Here is a 21,225-nt window from a genome sequence, read left to right as displayed (position 1 = left end):
TGTCAGGAATGCATGAATGTTCTTTTTTTGCTCACAATTATTTTGAAGTTTTGGCATTCTCCATTTTAAAGCAAAGATGAGGGTGTGGATTTTGTGTAGATTTACATTTTCCTTCTTATTGATTTGTAGCCTTTTGGGAGGAAATATTGGGAGGAAGGCAGCTAGGTGGTCAACATTGTCTTCTGTTAACTTACCCGTGATTTTACATGGCATTTTATCTTATGTAAATATATATATATGTGTGTGTGTGTGTATGCACATATATACTTAGACACACAAGTCTATTTTTATTCTATTCCTATAGTAGAAGTCATCTGAGGTGGCTGTCTGATCCACCATATATTCATTCAATAAATATTTTCTCCATAGCTAACCTCACAGGCAAACAAGAGATTGTAGATGTCTTCTCAGGATTTCTAAATATTCCTCACCCTGAATCAGGTTTACCAAGATGCACCAAAAGGCCACAGCCACACTGCTAGAGCTTGCTGCAAAGAATCTTCTGAGTAATGATCCTGCAGCTATCCTTGCCCTGGAAGAGCTCCCAAGAGACCTCTTTGTTCCATTGTTCATTGCTGCCTTCTTGGGTGGGCATAAGAAGATACTAAAGGCAATGGTGAGGGTTTGACCCTTTCGCTGTCTCCATCTTGGGACAGTGAGCATACGAGAGTCATACTATGAAAACTTGGAAGCCATGATTGATCGTCTGCAGATGTTCCCTGTCCAGAACTCTTCCTCTTGGTAAGAGTATGTCCGATAGAGACACTGTGAGTCAGCCGGAGGGTATGCTGGGGCCTGGGGCAGGGGAATACCTAACAGTCTCCCAAAAGAAGCCAATGGTGAATGCTGAGGAGCTCTGTGGGCCTATTGGTCCAACAATTGGAGTCACCTGAGGGACTCCAATGTCTTACAGAGTTGATTATAGAATAGAGGTGATGGAGGATACCGTGGTTGGATTTACCTTCTGAGTGTGATTACATAGAAGGACATGGGTACTGAGACTGGGGAGGACCAGAGGTGAAGAAAGTGTGGGGAAAAGAATAAAAGATGCTAAATTTGTATGGAAAGGACTTCTTGGTGAATGGTATATGGAGTGAAAACTAGGGATAAAGAGCTCTGTCCTGCTTCCCATCATTGATCTTGCTGGATTATATTCAAGTCGTCTATCTCTCACATATTCTGTCTCCTCCTCTCCTTACAGGGGGCCAAAACTGAGGATCCTAGATTTAAGGCAGGACGTGGACTGTGGGACAACATGCTTGGAGATCAAGACCACATTCCCTTTCTGTTTTCAGTCTTGTGTTTATTCTCAGCACTCTTATCCTTAAAAGAGAAGAAGCCCAGCATAGCATCAGGTGCCTTGGAATTGTTAATTCAGAGTCTGAGCTTCAGTCACCCTGGGAACCCATGGAATTATTAGTGGACCTTTCCCTCAATGATACCTTGAGAACAAAGCAATTTTTTTCTTTCCTTCGGATTAAGGTTGAGCAGAGCTTTGGGTGCCTGCACCTCTGCTGCAGACATTTGCAAATCGATAAACTGTCTGCCCACAAAAGTCTCCTGCAGTTTTTGGATCTGGGATGCACTGATCACCTGGAAGTGCATCAGGCTTATCTGAGTAGAGTCACCACCCTTTTGGCTCAGACCATCCACCTGAACAGCCTTAGTCTGTCTAACATCCCCTCTAAATCTTGTAAGGGAAGAAACTTCAGGACGTTTCTCATCTGGCTTGGGCGGCTGGACAACCTCCAGGAGCTCAGCTTGGCTTTCTTCCACCTCACCGATCAACTGCATAAACTGCTCAGGTGAGGGGGCTGGAAGGAACCTGGGTTCCCTGAACACCCAGACAGGAGAAGAGACCATGCTTGGATATTCCTGAGCTCCTTGTAACCTATTTCTCCTTCCACCTCAGCATGGGCACTGCTGGGAGTTTGAAACTGGCCAGGCTAGAGAGAGGTGCCTCATGGTGAGGAGAAAGACAAGATTAGAAAAGGAAGCTGTGGGCTGGCCCCGTGGCTTAGCGGTTAAGTGCGCGTGCTATGCTGCTGGCGGCCCGGGGTTCGGATCCCGGGTGTGCACCAACGCACCGCTTCTCAGGCCATGCTGAGGCCGAGTCCCACATTCGGCAACTAGAAGGATGTGCAACTATGACATAAGACTATCTACTGGGGCTTTGGGGAAATAAATAAATAAAAAGACTCATAAAAAAAAAAGAAAAAGAAAAGGAAGCTGTGCTCATTCTTTCATTCAGTCAGTCAGTCAGTTGACCATGTGCAGACACTATCATAGGTCTGTAAATATACTGGTGAAAAAGACTCAGGCCTTCTCCTGTTGGCGTTTATAGCTCTCTAAAGAGGAAGAGGAGGAATTCAGATGGAGAAACGTTTTATGCTGTAGCACTGATGCACATCCCCATGGACTGGCCACAGTAGTTAACACTGCCCTATCGTTTTGCTCCTGTATTTTCCCCAAGGCTTAGACCCTAAATAGAGAACTTGTCATCTGGGAACTAGTCAAAGGGAACCCTCAGTTGGCTGCTTTCCCAGACCTATCCTCACCAAATAAGTGAATAAGACTCACCATTGATTATGTTGTATATCCTAAGGGCATACAATTGTTTTCACTTAACCTTTTCCACAACCCTGTATAATAATTACTTTTGTACACAGTTTAATGATTAAAAACCTGTATCTCAGAGTGGAAAAGTAACTTCCTTAGCATCACACATCTCTTAAGTCTGATTTCAAAGCCCACATGATTAACCACTGTTGAAAAATATGTAGAAAGTAGTTTATTCTAGAGCCTTAGGTACCTATAATTCGGGGCTTGCTGCCCTGGTCCAATCCTCATTCTTCTGAAATAACCTTTCTTTTTTCTCTCTATAGAATTCTGCCACCTCAGTTGGATACATTGTGTCTATCTTTCTGTGGCCTTTCTAACAGAGATGCCACCGTCCTGTCCCAGAGCTCGCAGGCCAGCCACCTAAGGCTGTTGAATCTCAGTAACAACCAGATATTCTCAGAAGATTATGAGCCCTTCCAGACTCTACTGGAGAAGATCTCAGGCACCCTGCAGCATCTGGAGATAGATAATTGCCTGATGACTGATTCTAATCTATCTGCTGTCCTCCCAGCCCTGAGCCAATGTTCCCATCTCTGTGTCCTTAGCTTTGCCTTCAACCCCATTACAATGCCTGTGCTCACGAGCCTTCTGCAGCACTTAACATCCTTGATGGAGCTGAAGCATGTAGTTTATCCTGTCCCTGTCCATCGCTATGAACAATGGAATTTTCTTGGCAGTTTGGACCCACAGAAACTTGCTGAAGTGCAGGCCCAATTGAAGACGATGCTGCAGGCAGTACAGTGGGATGACATGAACTGGACCACTTGTCCTGATTGATTTCACTGTATGAGGAGTTGTTTCAACACTGATGTGTGGTCGTTAAAGCACTCAGTGTTTTGCCTGAAGCTCAAGTTTGTGGAGACACATATGTAAAATTCTACCATTCCAGGAAACGGGGGTTATGGAGATTGAATATGTAACTGACATCTATGAAAGAGGAAACTGTCAAAAAAAATAGAGGAATTTGAAAGGTCCTGTGGTACATCACTTCCCTGTCCACACTGACTGATCCATTTACCCACTTATGGGCACTTGACACAAGTCAGATCAATTGAAACTCTTCCTGGACGTGGTAGTTGTTGAAGCCAATAATTTTGCCCTCTAGGGTTCTGCAAACGTCTTGTATTATGATTGCCTTAGGTTGCTTATGAGAAACCAAATGCAAGTAAAAGGAAACAAACCATGCCCACTACCTACTGGTGTCTGCATCAACATGTTGCTACCTGCTTTCTCGGGTCTGAGACCCCTGGCTCAGTTTTTCCTTTTTTCACACACATTCACCAAGTATCTGTTGTGATTTAGATACTGTTTCAGGTGCTAAGAAAAATAAAGTCCCTGCTCTCAAACCACCCAGAGTACACATGTTCCTGTGATTTGTCAGTTTCTCCACACTTTCTTAGGGCATTTAGGAAAATTATTTATTCCCTGAAACTCCAGAGTTTTTTCACTTTTTCCCTTACATACTCTGCTCAATCCACGTTGGCCTCTTTTTGCTGTTGGATAGCTGCTCGACCCCCAGGTCATGGCTTAAATGTTAGCTCCTCAGATGGGTTTTCTCTTACTTCCCTGTTTAAGTAGCTTTACTCTGCTGTTGCTCTCTCTTAATGGACCATGTACGTTTTCCTCATGGTACACACCATTCCTTATGTATTTTCTCCCTCTGCTCTTCCACTAGAGTTGCACTGTTCAGTGTGGTACACACTAGCCATACATGGCTACTAAGCAGTAGAAGTTTGGCAGCTCTGAGATGTGATGTACTCTAAGTGTTAAATGCACACTGTATGTCCCAGACTTAGTAAGAAACAAAGGATGTAGAATCACTGGTAATTTACTCACATTGTTTACATGTTAACATGATAACACACTGCATGTCAAAGACTGTAAAGAAGAAAGAACGTAAATTCACTTGTTTTTTTTTTTTTTTTTGGTGAGGAAGATCAGCCCTGAGCTAAACATCCATGCTAATCCTCCTCTTTTTGCTGAGGAAGAGTGGCTCTGAGCTAACATCTATTGCCAATCCTCCTTTTCTTTTCCCCCCAAAGCCCCAGTAGATAGTTGTATGTCATAGTTGTACATCCTTCTAGTTGCTGTATGTGGAACGCGGCCTCAGCATGGCCGGAGAAGCGGTGCGTTGGTGCGCGCCTGGGATCCAAACCCAGGCCACCAGTAGCAGAGCGCATGCACTTAACCACTAAGCCACGGGGCCGGCCCAAAATTCACTTGTTTACATTGTTTATATGTTGAAACAATAACACTGCATTTCAAAGACTTCTAAGAAAAAATGTTAAAATAACTAATTAATGATCTGTTTACATGTTTACATGTCAAAATAATAAAATATTGCATTTCAAAGACCTATTGAGAAAAAAGAATGTAAAATTCATAGTTTTTTCCTATTGCTTACATGTTGAACTGATAACATTGAATTTCAATGACTTAGTAACCAAAAAAGAATCAAAAATAATTAATAGTTTGTATATAGTGTTTCCTTGTTTAAACGAAAACAGACTGCATTTTAAAGACTTAGTAAGAAAGAAGAATGTAATAGTAATTAATTATATGTTTATATTGTTTCCATGTTGAAATGATAACACACTCATTTCAAAGACTCAGTAAACAAATAATTTAAAATTAGTTTTTGTATTGTTTATACCGTGAAATGACAACAAAGTGCATTTGAAAGACTTAGAGAAAAGAATGTGAAAATCAATCATTAATGTAGTTAATAATTTGTTCTTATTATTTCCTTTTGCAATAACACACTGCATTTCTGACTTACAAAGACAAACGTTAAAATAACTAATAAATGAATTGTGTATATTTCTTTGTTGAAATGATAACACATACCATTTCAAAAACTTTGTAAGAAAAAAAGAATGCAAAATTAATAATTTGTTCATGTTGCTTACATGTTGAAATAATGCACTGTTTCAAAGACTTACTAAAAAGTATAAAATTAACCATTTATTTATATTGTTTCCATGTTGAAGTTATAATTTTTTTAACTTTTGTGTTAAATAAAATAATTATTACAATTAAATTCACCTGTTCCTTTTAACTTTTTCTTTTGGTTCTTACTTTTTTTTGACGTGGCTCCTATTATATTTCTATTGGACAACATGGCACTAGACCACAAGCTCCATGCAGGCAGAGGCTGTTTCTGTTTAGTTTATGTATTAATCACGCCTTTTTATTTTCTCTGTTTTGTGATGTTTTGACATTGGGGACCTTGCTGACACGGGAGAGACTGCCCCCCCCCCAGGCTAGCTAATTCCTAGAGATAGCAACCTACTGGCCTGTGAGCATGCCTTTCTTATGCAAACCGGCCAACACAGAACCCTAGCCCCCAGTCACTTTCTTTGTGGGCTCTCACAGGTCTCTTACACTCTGGGCTACTATTCCCCTGCCCTAATCACCCCAAGGACCACTAGGGACAAGCCCTATGTCCCAGTGCCCACTGAAAATGCACAAACTAGCTAATCCTAACTCTATCGAACATACCTTGCCTTGCCTTTGCCTTGGAAACCACAATAAAGGTGAAAGCTTCTATAGCACTAAGCAAAGGGATAATAAGGAACATTATTGGTGTGGTGTTGACAATGTGAATGACATGTTTAGACATTTCTTTTGCAAGACCGGTGGTTCCCAATTCTTTGCTTCTGGCAGATTAGAAGAATGATATAAAATGACTTGTCAGATAGAGGATCATTAAAAATAATCTTGGAGGATGTCATAAGACATTCAAGGAACAGACTGCTATTTCTACACAAATGTTTTCTATTACTATTTGTTAGGGTCACAAACACAGACTGACATAAGGCCAGGAATTCATTTTGTTTCCTGCAGAAGGCCTGATTACTTAGGACTCACTCCGAAAGCTACTTCATTAGGAAACTAGAACTGCTACATTACCTCCCACTAAAGCAATAGAGTCTCAAAGAAGGAAGCTTCAGGGTGAGGAGTTCCACTTTGCTGTAAGCTGCAGAAAGCTGGAAAGAGCATCATTCCCACCCTATCAAGAAGAAAAAGCCAAATAAACTACACAATCATTAGCTTACTGGGGTCCGTCAGAGAGCTGAAGTCATTGTAGGGCAACCAAGTAGACTGAATTCCAAGGAGGGTCAAGCCTCTCCAGGGAAAGACTGGATGCATGGAGTTTTGACACAACACAGGAAGAAGGAGCACTAGCCAGCTGTGTAAGTGGGTTAAATGAAGTTACCTAACATTTTTAATGAATTGCTAAAGATCAAGTGTGGGCTAGTTTGACAGCATAAAACCCCTGAGAGTGCCAGACACAAAGGGAGTTCACAGTCATTTGCAAGCTCTTATCCACGGACCTCTACTAGGTGCCCACAGGAAAGGTTGGGAGCAGGATAGGAGATCAGAGAGAACCCTCCTGAGTGGTGCAAGCTTGCTGGAGAGGATAAGTCATTGCTGCAGAAAAATCATGAATCTTCAACCCCTTCAAACCCTGTCCATACCATTCTCTCATATGAATCAAAAACATTAAGCAAACTTTATTACCAACAGGTCACATGTTGTTGTCATGGGAAAGGCAAAAGGAAAGAACCCTCTACCGTTAGATGAGATGCAGGAAAAAGCCCAGGGCTCATTACCCTTTGCCAATAACATTAGAAATCTCCTACCACCGAGGAGGTGGAAAAAGGAAACACTCTCCTGCACACAATCAATCACAAATACAGGCAGAGTTTGGCTGCTACATGGAGGAGAGACAGGAATGCTGAGAAGACCCAACCCCAGAAGCCTAGGCACATAGGGCCTGCTTAAGACTGAGCTTGGGAGTGATGTCAGCAAGATGGCAAAGTAGGAGACCCCAAAGTCCATTCCCCTACAAAAGCAACAATTAGACAGCTATCAGTGAACCAAAATAGCTCTGGGAGAACTCAGGATTCCACTTAAGGAGCTGCAGCAACATGGGGGAGCAAAAAAACGGAGAATAACCACACAGAAAGGGTAGGAAGAATAGTTTCATTTTTGCCTGCATCATCCTATCCCCCAGACCAGTACTGCTCAGTGTCAAGAGGCAACTCCCCAGCCAGAGAGTTCCCCTCGCAGGGAAAAGAAGAGCAGGTTGAGTGACCAGCTGCCCCAGTCCAATAAGGCGTGAAGGACCTGATTCAGTTTCACCCCACCCAGATCGCTGGGAAGACTGGCAGAATAAGACGTCTGGAGACATCTAGGAATAAAGAAGGGCAGGGGCTATTAGTATCAGCCACGTGGCAGGAGCAACCACGGTCCTCAGTGGCCTGCTCTACAGAGGACCCCAGAGGCCTTCTCCACTGATGACCTCAACAGGCCCCCAGAGACCCTCCATATCTTCCACCACTGAGGACCCTGAAGTGTTAGCTGTTGCTAACATTCAAAAATCAGTTACACTTTCTATACACTAACAACAAGCTATCCGTAATAGAAAACAATCCCATTTACAATAGCACCAAAAAGAACAAAACACTTAGGAATAAAATGAACCAAGGAGGTGAAAGTTCTATACACTGAAAACTATAAAACATTGATGAAAGAAATTGAGGAAGACACACATAGATGGAAATACATCCTATACTCATAGATTGAAAGAATAATGTTGTTTAAATGTCCATTCTACACAAAGCAATCTACACATTCAATGCAACCCCTATCGAAATTCCAACGGCATTTTTCACAGAAATACAAAACAATGCTAAAATTTGTATGGAAGCACAACATTCCAAATAGCTAAACCAATCTTGAACAAGAAGAACAAAACTGGAGGCATCAAACTTCCTGATTACAAATTATATTACAAAGATATAGTAATCAAAACAGTGTGGCACTGGCATAAGAACAGACATATAGAGACATATAGACCAACGCAACAGAATTGAGAGTCCAGAAATAAACACATGAATACATATAAGGGCAACTAATTTTCAACAAAGGTGCCAAGAATACACAATGGGGAAAGGATAGTCTCTTCAATATATAGTGTTGTGAAAAGTGGATATCCACATGCAAAAGAATGAAATTGAACCCTTATCTTGGGCACCATACACAAAAATCAACTCAAAATCGATTAAAGACTTAAACATAAACCCTCAAACTATAAAATTCCTAGAAGAAAATATATGGGAAAAGCTCCTTGACAGTGGACTTGGCAATGATTTTTTGCACTTGACAGCAAAAACACAGGCAACAAAAGCAAAAATAAACAAGCGGGACTACATCAAACTAAAAAGTTTCTGCAGTGCAAAGGAAACAATCAACAAAACAGAAAAGCAACCTGCAGAATGGGAGAAAATGTTTGCAAGCCATTTATCTGATAAGAGGTTAACGTTCAAAATATATAAAGAATTCACAATTCAACAGCCAAAAGCTGCAAATAACCTAATTAAAAAATGGGCAAAGGACAAGAACAGACTTTTTTTTTTTTCAAAGAAGACATACAAATGGCCCACAAGTACATGAAAAGGTGCTCACCTCATCAGGGAAATGCAAATCAAACCCACAATGAGGTATCACCTCATACCCGTTAGAATGACTTTTATCAAAATGACTAGAGACAAGTTTTGGTGAGGATATGGCGGAAAGGGAACCCTTATACACTGTTAGTGAGAACATAAATTGGTACCGCCATTGTGGAAAACAGTATGGAAGTTTCCCAAAAAATTAAAAATAGAACTACCATAAGATCCAGCAAATCCACTTCTGGACATATATCCACAAGTAATGAAATCAGTACCTTGAGTATCTGCACTCCCATGTTCATTGCAGCATTATTCACATTATCCACAGCAGCCTAACTGGAAATAACCTAAGAGTCTACCGACAGATGAATGGATAAAGAAAATGTGATAGATATGTGAATATTATAAAGCCTTAAAGAAGAAGGAAATGCTGTCATTTGTGACAACATGGATGAACTTGGAAGACATTATGCAAAAAGACAAATACTGTATGATCTCACTTATATGTGGAATCTAAAAAAAATTGAACTCATTTTTGGTAAAATCTTATATGTGGAATCTAAAAAAATAATTGAACTCATTCTACTTTGGTAACACAGGTAGAATGGTTGTTACCAGAGGCTCGGGGTTTGGGGGAAGAGGGGAGATATCAATCAAAGGGTACAAACTTTCAGTTATAAGATGAATAAGTTCCGGAGACCTAATGTACAGCATGGTGACTATACTTATAATTAATGTATTATATACTGTAATTTGCTGAGAGTAAATCTCTAGGTTTCTCACCACAAAAAAGGTAAGTGTGAGTTGATTCATATGTAAATTAGCTTGATTGTGGTAATCATTTCACAATGTATACATATATCAAAACATCGTGTTGTACACCTTAAATATATAGAATTTTTATTTGTCCATCATACCTCACTAAAGCTGGAAAAACATCTGAGCCTGGACCAATAGAATGGAGAAAAACCCCGCCCACTACCATCAGGCTAGCAGACACCACAGGAAAAGCAACACAAGTTTACTACCAGGGGAGGTGTGACAGTGAGGAAACAGACCCTGTCTCTGGTGCAGGCATACAGGGATGGCTGAAAGTGGAAGATGGAGGGGGAACACTGACAACACAACAACAAACCAACCTGTGTCACCCAATCAAGCACTGTAAGAACAAAGTAACACTAGAGGAATTTGAAGCCTGTGGTGCACCAAAGATAATCAGGTCGACAACAAAAGCAAAACTCAGCTCAATTCCTGATTAGATTTTCCTCTAAACTAGAATATAAACAAACAATAATGGTGTTAGGAGGTAATTCTCCATGAGTTTCTCACACCTCTGCCTCTTTTCTGTATTGGGCTATATTTTCCAGGACTTTTATTTTTAGTGAATTGTCTTAGAAGGGACAGATAGTTTCCCTCCAGGGCAGAGGACAGATTTTTTTCTGTCCAGGATAATGAAGACCATGTCTCTCTCTGAGGCAAAGGTTAGGTATGGTTGCTAGTAGTCCCATTACAAAAGATTGGAGTTTCTTAATCTCAGGATTCCTCATCTGTGATGCAAACCCACTGTGTGCACAGTTTTCACCTGGGCTACTCAGCGTCGCTTGTGTGGGAATTGGGGGAGGAAAATTCAAGGGGAAACAGCACAAACATAAAGCTCATGCTGCCTGCTGTTCTGTCAGTAATAAATTCCTTCTTCTCAGACTCAGAAGTCTCGTGTCTTCTCCAGCATCTATGAAACTATGGCAGGCTAACTTCTAACTTGCAAGTAGAGCAAAATCACACACCCTTCCTAGTTCTTGAAAGTTTTGATGACAATGATAGGATGGTGACAAAGACGTGGTTTTCTGAAAGAAGAAAGGGCAAGGGCTTTTGTCCTGGGTTAGAGGATATGAGAAGGCTCCCCAGAATCTGGTACTGAATGTTCTCATCCTGAGTGGTACATGAGGGTGATTAAAGGTTCCCAACTGTCCTACCTGTTAATGAATGTATAGACACGGAGTGGCAAGAGGCAGGGTTGAAACAAGCTGCAATGAGTGGTTCTTTGCTTGACGCTCACTCTCCCCCATGGGAGAGGAGGAAAGGATGTTGTCACGATAACAGGGCAGCAAGCCCCGAAGCCCCATTCAAAAGGCAACATGGCTGTCACTGCTGAATCAAGGGGCCCCAAAGATAAATTAGATAGTGTCAATACTAAGATATAAGAGCTTTGGGTGGAACAAGAGGAGAATTTCATTTAGCTGAGCTTGGCCCACCACAGAACAGCTGAAAATAAAAATAAATGCAAAGCCTTTCTTACTGGTGGGATGCTCCTCACTCTTCCATGTCACACGTTCGTCCCTCTCCATCTACCCTAATATCAGTGACTTTAATGAAAAGTCTGCTTGTACCGAGAAACTTTGTGGGAGAGAAGGGACTCAAACTTTGTTTTAACATGGTAAAATATACATACCATAAAATTTGCAATTTTAACCATTTTTCAGTGCATAATTCACATTATGCACTAAAAACGTTCACATTGTTGTGAAACCATCACCACTATCCATTTCCAGAACTTTTTCATCATCTCAAACTGAAACTCTGTACACATTAAACAGTAACTCCCCAATCACACCTCCCTCCAGACCCTGGGAACCACTACTTTACTTTATCTATTAATTAATTTTACTATTCTAGGTATCTTATGTGAGTGCAATCATACATTATTTGTCCTTTTGTGTCTGGCTTATTTTCCTTAGCATAACATTTTCAAGGTTCATTCACATTGTAACATGTATCAGAATTCCATTCCTTTTTAATGCAGAATATTATTCCACTGTATGTATATGCTGCATTTTGTTTATCCATTTATCCATAGATGGAAATTTCGTTATTTTCACTTTTTGGCTATCGCCAATAATGCTGCTATGAATATTTGTGTGCAAATATCTGTTCCAGTTTCTGATTTTAATACTTTTGAATATATACCTAAAAGTGGAATTACTGGATCATCTTGTGTAATGTTTTTGAATTGCCATACTTTGTACTGTAGTGGATGCACCATTTTAAATTCCCACCAGCAATGCTCAAGGGTATCAATTTTTCCACATCCTCATCAACACTTATTTTCTGTTATTGTTATTTCAGGGGGATAATAGCCATCCCAATGACTCTGAAGTGGTTCATCATTGTGGTTTTGATTTGCCTTTCCCTAACTGATTTACTGATGTTGAGCCTCTTTTCATGTGCTTATTGGACATCTATATATCTTCTTTGAAGAAATGTCTACTCAAGCCCTTTGCCCGTTTTTAAATTGGGTTCTTTGGGGATTTTTGTGGTTGAGTTTTAGGAGCACTTTACATAGAATATTGATCCCTTGTCTGATATATGATTTGCAAATATTTACTCCCATTCTGAGGGTTGCCTTTTCATTTTGTTGATCGTGTCTTTTGATGCACAAAAGTTTTTAATTATATAATGAAGTCCAATATATATATTGTTTCTTTTGTTGTCTGTGCTTTTGGTTACATATTCAAGAAAAAATTGCCAAATATGTCATGAAACTTTCCTTCTATGTTTATAAAACTCTAAGAGTTTTATAATTTTAGCTCTTATTTAGGTCTTTGTTCCATTTTGAATTACTTTTTATATGTGGTGTGTGGTAAAAGTCCATCTTCATTTTTCGCATGTGGATATCCAGTTTTCTCAGCACCATTTAGTTGAAAAGATTAACTTATCCTTACTAAATGGTATTGGCACCCTTGTCAAAATTCATTAGATCAAATATACAAAGGTTTCTTTGTGGGCTCTCTGTTCTGTTCTATTGGTCTATTTGTCTGTCCTTATACCAGTACCACACTGTTTTAATTACTGTTGCTTTGCAGAAAGATTTAAAATCAGTATTTGTGAGTCCCTCAACTTTTTTGTTCTTTTTCAAGATTGTTTTGGCTACTTGGGTCCCTTGAGATTCCTGAATTTTAGGATGGGATTTTTTCCTGCAAAAAAAAAAGTTGTGGGCATTTTGATAAGGATTGCATCAAATCTGTAGATTCCTTTGAGTAGTATCTACATCTTATAAGTGTTAAGTCTTCCAATTCATGAATATGGAATGCCTTTCCATTTATTTATGTCTTCTTTAATTTCTTTCAGAAATGTTTTGAAATTTTCAGTGTAAAAGTCTTTTACTTCTTTGGTTAATTTTTTCTTAAGTATTTTATCATATTGATGCTATTGCCAATGGAATTGTTTTCTTAATTTTCTTTTTGGATTATTCATTGTCAGTGTATAGAAACACAACTAATTTTTGCATGTTGATGTTTCCATCCTGCTTCTTTGCTGCATTTGTATATTTGTTCCAGTTGTTCCTTTTTAGAATCTTGAGAGTTTTCTACATATAAGATCATGTCATCTGTGAAGAGAGATATTTTACTTCTTCCTTTCCTTCCATCTGCATGCATCTTACTTCTTTTTCTTGCCTAATTGTTCTGCTAAAGTTTCTGATACTATTCTTTTAAAATTTTTCTTTATTTTATTATTTTTATTGAGTATATTTAAGGCATATGAGTGGATGATTGGATATACTTTTACATTGTGAACTAATCACCACAATCAAGTTAATGAACATATCCCTCATGTCACATACTTATTTCTTTTTTTTCTTGTGAGAAAACTTAGGATCTATTCTCTTGTGAAATTTCAACTATACAGTACAGTATTGTTAGTAATATATATATAACACACTTTTTAATTTTGCTGAGGAAGATTCACCCTGAGTTAACATCTGTGCCAATATTCCTCTATTTTGTATGTGGGTTGCTGCCACAGCATGGCTGCCAACAATTGGTGAAGGTCCGCGCCGGGGAACCAAACCCAGGTGGCTGAAGTGGAGCACAGTGAGCTTAACAACTAGGCTATGGGGCTGGCCCCTATACCACACTTTCTTTATCAATTCATCTGTTGACAGATAATTAGGCTGTTTCCATATCTCAGCTATTGAGAATACTGTAATGAACATAGCAGTGAGGTATCTCTTTGATATCCCACTTTCAGAACATTTGGATAAATACCCAGACATGGGATTGCTGGATTATATGGTAGTTCTATTTATTTACTTTTAGGGGAACCTCCATACAACTTTCCATAATGGCTGTATCAATTTACATTCCCATCAACAGTGCATTCGAGTTCCAGAGTGTATACAAACACACACACACACACACACACACAAACGCACATGCAGTAGAATATTATTCAGCCTTAAAAAGAAGGAAATGCTGTCACTGGAGACAACATGGATGAAGCTATAGGACATTACACTAAGTGAAATAAGCCAGACTCAGAAACACAAATACTGCACCATATCACTTACCTATAAGTGGAATCTAAAAAAATGTTGAATAAAGGTGACCTCATAGAAGCAGGGAGTAGAATGGTGTTTACCAGAGGCTGGGGGGTCAGGCAAATTGGGAGATGTTGTTCAAAGGATACAAAGTTTCAGTTACACAGTATGAATAAGTTCTAGAGGTCTAATGTACAGCACGGTGACTATAGTTAATAATACCTTGCTGTTCTTTGAAATTTGCTAAGAGAGTAGATCTCAAGTGTCCTAGCACAAAAAGAAAGGTAACTATGTGAGGTGATGTAAATGTTAATTAGCTTGAGTGTAGTAATCATTAACCATTTCACAATACATACATATATGAAAACATAATAACTGTTATATACTCTTGGTGAGTTGACCTGTTCATCATTATATAATGACTTCTTTGACTCTTGTGACAGTTTCTGACTGAAAGTCTAATTTGTCTGATATAAGTACAGCCACTCTTGCTTTCTTTTGGTTAGCATATGCATGCAATATCATTTTCCATCCCTTCACTTTCAGCCTATGGGTCCTCTAAGCTAAAGCGAGTCATTTGTAGGCAGCATATATTTTGACGTTGTTTAGTTTATCCATTAGCCACTTTGGGTCTTTTGATGCAGATCTAGTCCATTTATATTTAAAAGAATTCTTGATGAGTAAAGACTTCCTATCACCATTTTGTTAATTGTTTTCTGATTGTTTTGTAGTTCCTGTCTTCCTCTCTTGCTGTCTTCTGCTGTGATTTGATGATTTTTTTTGTATTCCTTTATATTTATCTTTTTTGTATCTACTACATATTTTTGCTTTGTTCTTACCATGATTATGTAAAACATCTTATAGTTACAAGTCTATTTTAAGCTGATAACAACTTTGATCGTTTACAAAACTCCACAATTTTACTTCCCCCAACCCCCATTTGCATTATTGATATCACAGTTTACATCTTTTTATATTGTGGTTCCATTAAAAAATTATTGTAGCTATATTTATATTTAATGCTTTTGCCTTTTAACTTTTATACTAAAGTTAAAAGTGATTTATATACAGCCATTACAGTGTTAGAGTGTTCTGAATTTGACTATGTGCTTACATTTACCAACGAGTTTTATACTTTCATATGTTCTGATGTTGTTTATTAGTGTCTTTCTGTTATAATTTAAAGAACTCCCATTAGCATTTCTCATAAGGCAGGTCCAGTGGTGAATATCTCCCTCAGCTTTTGTTGGTCTGGGGATGTCTCTACTTATCTTTCATTTCTGAAGAACGGCTTTTAGGAACAGAGTTGTCAGGTTTTTTTCTTTCAGCGCTTTGAATGTTTCACCCAATCTCTCCTGGCCTGCAAAATTTCTTCTGAGAAATGTCCTGATAGCTTTGTGCTCTTCCAGTGTATGCGACAAGTGACTTTTCTCCTGCTGCTTTCAAACTTCTCTCTTTGTCTTTGACTTCATATTTTGACTATAATGTGTCCTGGTGCAATCTTGTATGGGATGACTTTGTTTAGGGACCTTTGAGCTTTGTGAACTTGAATGTCCATATCCCTCCAATCATTTGGGAAGTTTTCAGCCATTACTTCTACAAACAAGCTTCTGCCCCTTTCTCTCTCTCTCTCCTCCTTCTGGGACACCCATAATGCATATATTAGTTCATTCGATGGTCTCTCAAAAATGCCATAGGCTTTCTTCCCCGTTTCTCATTATTTTTTTTCTTTTTTCTCCTCTGACTTGATAATTTCAAGTGACCTAGCTTTGAGTTCATAAATTCTTTTCTCTGCCTGACAGAGTTTGCTCTTGAAGCTCTCGATTGTATTTTTCATTTCATTCATCGTATTCTTCAGCTCCAGAGTTTCTGTTTTGGTCTTTTTTATGATTTTTATTTCTTTGTTGAACTTTGTTTTCTTCAGGTATTGTTTTCCTGATTTCATGGAGTTGTCTAACTCTGTTGACTTGTAGCTGGCTGAATGTCCTTAAACAATTATTTTGAATTCTTTGTCAGGCAATTCATGGACTCCATTTCTATGAGGTTGGTTATTGGAAAACTAGCTCGTTTCTTCTGTGGTGTCATGTTTCCTAGACTTTTGATGTTTCCTGAAGTCTTGTGTTGCAGTCTTCACATATGAGGAAGCAATCACCTCCTCCAGTATTTACTGACTTTCTTCAGGAGAGAAAGACCTTCACCAGTCAGCCAGGATAGGAATTTTGGGGGTCTCTGAGGCCTTTTCTACGGATGCACCCACTCCACATGTCTTGTTCACTCTTGTGGAGGAGGTGTTAAAATTGTGTGCTTCTCTCAATTACGTAAAGCCCGGCCACTTGCTGAGAGCGTCCTGTTGATTTTCATTAAGGCAGTGCCCTGAAGTGTTCAAGGTTATGTGCCTTCTCCCAATCCGGCAGAGCCCAGCCAGTTCACTTTGTGTTCTTGCGCAATATCTGCAGAGGTTCGAGTGCACCGTCTGCCGAGGTGCACGTGGGGCACTGGCCCTGGGGTGGGGGGAGTGGCACATGGAGTGCTGGGGATGCTTGTGGGCTAGTTGGGGGTTCTGTGGGTGATGTGTCCTATGAGGTTTGTGAGTGGGCCTCTTGGAAGAGTCTGTGAGGGGGTTAGTAGAAACTGCAGCCCTTTGTCAAATTTGGTGCCCTGTTTGCTGTGAGCCCTTGCCCCTTTTCCCTGCTCCTTGCTCTCCGCAGACTATTCAGCCGTGCTCATACTCTCTGTGTTCTGGGTGTGGCAAGAAAGAAGTGGGCCTCTTGGGAGATGTCTAGCACAGCTGAGGAAGCCAAGCACTGACTACACTCTCACTTTTTCCCATGGGAGACATTGCAGGCCGAGGGGGTCTCTCTCAGCATTGAGGTGTGCCACCTTGGAAGAGGATTGACGTTTGTCAAGGAAAGCTGTTCTTACCCTCATCAATGAGTCTGTTCTTAGATTTTTTTCCTCCAACAGGGTGCTGGTATTTCTCCACTGGACACTGGAGCTTGCACAAATGTACTCTCGTCCATGATTGATTGGCAAAGTAAGTGTTTGGGTGGATGAGGGCTGAAAACTATTCTACCAACTTCCTGACATTACACTCTAGAACTATTTTTTGAATGGCAAAAAATACTTTGAGTGAATAACAAGAGGCAGTCCAGGAAACAGTTGATTCTCTACTAATCATATACGAATGTGTGAACCACAATTGTTTCCTTTAATGTTCTGCACATGGAGGGGGTCATCAAAATGTACTAGAGAGTCATATCATCACAAATGACACAGCTCATGAATAAACACCCTATATAGAATCCTTACCTTCTCACATCTCTCCGTCTTCTGCCTGGAAGGAGTTTACATTGTGGATGTAATCTTCTATTTCCATGCCGTGGTAGTCCCCAAAGAATGAGCCTATCACCTAGAGCTGCTGAATTTTACATTGTGATGGGGCGTGGGTGGGCATATACAGCACTTGGTCAGGGAGCACTACCTGCAAATGCTTCTCTTCTTTCCCACTGCTTAACACTGACAATAAAGTTACGTCTAGACAAGGTAATGAATTCCACAAAGGAACAAAGTAAAACATGTTTTGAATGCAATTTCCATAACGATACAGCCCCATCTGATGCCATCTCCTGTATACAGTTGCTAGGTAAGTCAATTTTGCTTTCTCAAAGTAAATTCACATAGGACATCTAGTTCAGTTGTACATATTTGTGTTAGAACCAAAAGCATTTGAGTATTTATATTTAAGTTAACAGCATCACAACTATTCTGTTGTTCCCCTTTCCCACTTCTCTGTTAGATAAAGCCACTCCTCCCAAAGCCACTAGCTCTGACCTCCAAAATGTCCACCACAAAACAAAAAAGATAAAAGAAGGAAAAGTTGTTCCCATTAAATCCTGCCAAATCACAGGCAAGAGAAATGGCTTATCATCCTGCCTTACCTAAATAAGCAGAGTGCCTGATAAATGCAATGCCTAGATTGGACCCCAGACACACAGATCTCTAATCATAGAGTTTTTTCCCTGCCCCTCCTCAATGTGGAGAGTGCTGACAGAGACCCACTTATGGAACCAAATGTTTTCCGAAAGATCCTAAGAAAATCTTGATAGTCTTCTCAGAGAAAGAATGATTGATTAGAGTTTCAAGTCTGACAGGATCAAAATCTGACTTAAAGAAGAGTTATAACTAGAACCCCACGATTTGTCTTTTGGGGAAAAAAGTGGATCCTAATCACCATCAGTTGAGCATAGGTGGACTAGACAAAATTCTTCTGCATCTTACACTGTCAACCTGTTCATTTGTTTGTAATTATAAGAACCAGGTTTCCTGTGACTGTATATAGATGCTTGCAAAATCCAACTTAAAGTTTCTTAATAGGCTCTATGGTAACTAAACATGTGCCTCCATTTTTGTATCTTGAATTTATGTGTGTCCCACAAATAATTCTCCACAATTACAGGAGACACACTGACTTGCACAAATACTGTCTTCTCTTACTATTCTTCACTCCAAACATTTTGACTTTCCTCAGTAGGCCTAGAAGCACAAACACAGTCTCTTGTCTTGACTAAATTCCTCACCTTTAACCGCAGTGGAAAATTTGGTCTGTTGCATTTTCTTCAGCTTATTTATGTAGCCACGGCACACTGCAGAGACCTAGCAAAATAATCCCAACACATGTATAGCATTGTTTGCCTAAGCCAGCAAACCAGAAACAGCAAATGAAAATTTGTTTGGACATATAGACGAAGCTGCAGTTTCCCACAGTAGTCAGCAAAAGACGTGTTTGTGGAATTGCAATTTTAAAAAACTACAGTATATATTTTCCTTCTCCTTTATCTGTCCTTTTCTGGGGAGGCACAGACAATATAAATACAGCAAAATCTAATGAATTCAGATTCCACTCATTTCTAATTGTCGTAGTGCCGGCAAGGGAACAGGTGTGATGTTTAAACTTTACGATAGTTCCCTTTTCAGTTTTTACTTAAAAGGAAATGTTTTCAACTAACATAAAGCATTTTATGCACACTCTTACATACATATATTCCACATATTAGTGACAGGTTTATATCTATACATAAAACCTTAGTTAGAGGTCGTTAAGTAGACTCAACTTTGACTGGGTCTAATTACTGATCGTACTTGAAATTACTTAAGTGACATTTCAGAGATCTCCCATGATCTCAACTTTTCATTAACTGGGGCTGGTTTTCCAGGTTTTCTGAATTGGTAAGGCTGAACTAATACTACTCTCTGTCAAGGAACCTAGCGGGTGACCAGACGCCGAGTTGGAGCCAGACTGCCTATAGGCAACTCTTGGTTTGCCACCTACAATATCTGTGACCTCTTAGGCAAGTGATTTAATACCTCTGCACTTCTATGTCCTCATTTGTAAGTTTCTGTAACATTACTCACTCTATAGAGTTACCTCTCTTAAATGAGTCATCTTTTTAAAGTGCTTGGCCCACAGTAATCACGGTACATATTTTTTTCAAATTAACAACTAAAACTCATTAGATTTGCTTTAATTTCCTTTAGGCTTGCATGCAATTCAAGTCAACCACACTTACCTGTACCCACTGCTTAGGCTCTTAAAGTAGTTTCTACAGTACACCCACGATTATGGTTTTTGGGAGGATGTATTTCGTTGTTCTGTATTAAATTTCATGTGTCATTAGGGAAAAATCACATAAAATTAGCACATTAAGCAGAGATGGGATTAGGTAAAGCCCAAGCTTGCAGTGCTGTGGAGGGTCACCTGGAGGCACCAACCTCACAGAGGAGACCAGGCACGTGGGCAATCTCAGATCTCGGGTCTCCTGAAGATATTTTCCTGAAACATGCAGATCAAGAGAATCCTACTGTCTTGGACCCTACTATCAGGAAGCTGACTCAGCCCTCCCAAGCACCTGAGCATTGTGGGTTCCTAAGGCTATGGGTCATGTGGATGCTGCCATCATGTGGACAATAGTTATGTGGCAGTCCCTGCCCTACCTGTCATGTCAGCACCTGGAGCTCTTAAACCCAAAGGTCATGCAGTCTCTTTGGCCCTGTTGCCACTATGGTCATGTGGTAGATCCAGCTCTTCAAGTCACGAGAGCATCCTGGACTCCTAAACCCTGCCTGTCACATGGATCCTTCTCTCATGTGACTCTTACTGGCCACAAACATGTGGAAGCCTAAACCATTGACGTCATACAGATGACCTACTGCTTAGGGTCCTGTCGATGCTATGGCTATGTAAACCCCCCATGGTACATGTGAAACTCAACTGTCTCTGCCACATGAAGATCGTGGGCTGCTAAACTCTGCAGATCCACATATTGGCAACTTAACCGTCTCTGTCACGTGAAGATCGTGGGCTACTGAACTCTGCAGATCCATGTACAGGCAACAATGTGGCTCCTACAACACGTGGCAGACAAAGCCCTTGTAGTCACGTGAGCACTGCAGCTACCGCTAGTGGTCACGTGGATCCTGTGGTCACATGCCAGGATACGATCACGCGAGAGTCAGCCGTCTGAGTCACGTGAAGACTGAGGGCTCCTGAACCCTGAAGGTCACGGGGATCCCGACGTCATGCGACCCCTTGTGGTCGTGTAGTTCCGCGTGGCCTTCTGAGGCGGGGCGGCCATTAGGAGTGGAAGACTTTAGAACTGCGGTGCGCCCCCTTGCTCAGGTAGAACTTTGGTGAGACTGTGGCTCACATCCCAACCTTTCCACCAACTTTTATATCCTGCCGCAGTGAGCAGTAGTCGGGTAGCGGGGCCTGCAGCCGGGACTAGAAGTTTAGTCAGAGAATTGGGCTTTTGTGGGCGGCCAAGTGGCCTC

The 21,225-nt window shown here is 40.3% G+C and overlaps 1 protein-coding gene across 1 annotated transcript; it reads left to right on the top strand.

Annotated features, from left to right (window-relative positions):
- The first annotated feature begins 451 nt into the window (after positions 1 to 451).
- On the top strand, positions 452 to 3,399 carry LOC131401247 (melanoma antigen preferentially expressed in tumors-like). The gene is given in 4 exon segments (XM_058536365.1): positions 452 to 741; positions 1,202 to 1,319; positions 1,321 to 1,805; positions 2,886 to 3,399. Coding segments are annotated over 4 exon segments (1,407 nt in total).
- The last annotated feature ends 17,826 nt before the right edge of the window (positions 3,400 to 21,225 follow it).

This window comes from Diceros bicornis, chromosome X (genome assembly GCF_020826845.1).
Source record: "Diceros bicornis minor isolate mBicDic1 chromosome X, mDicBic1.mat.cur, whole genome shotgun sequence".
Lineage (NCBI taxonomy): Eukaryota > Metazoa > Chordata > Mammalia > Perissodactyla > Rhinocerotidae > Diceros > Diceros bicornis.
This window is presented reverse-complemented; position numbering and strand designations above follow the sequence as displayed.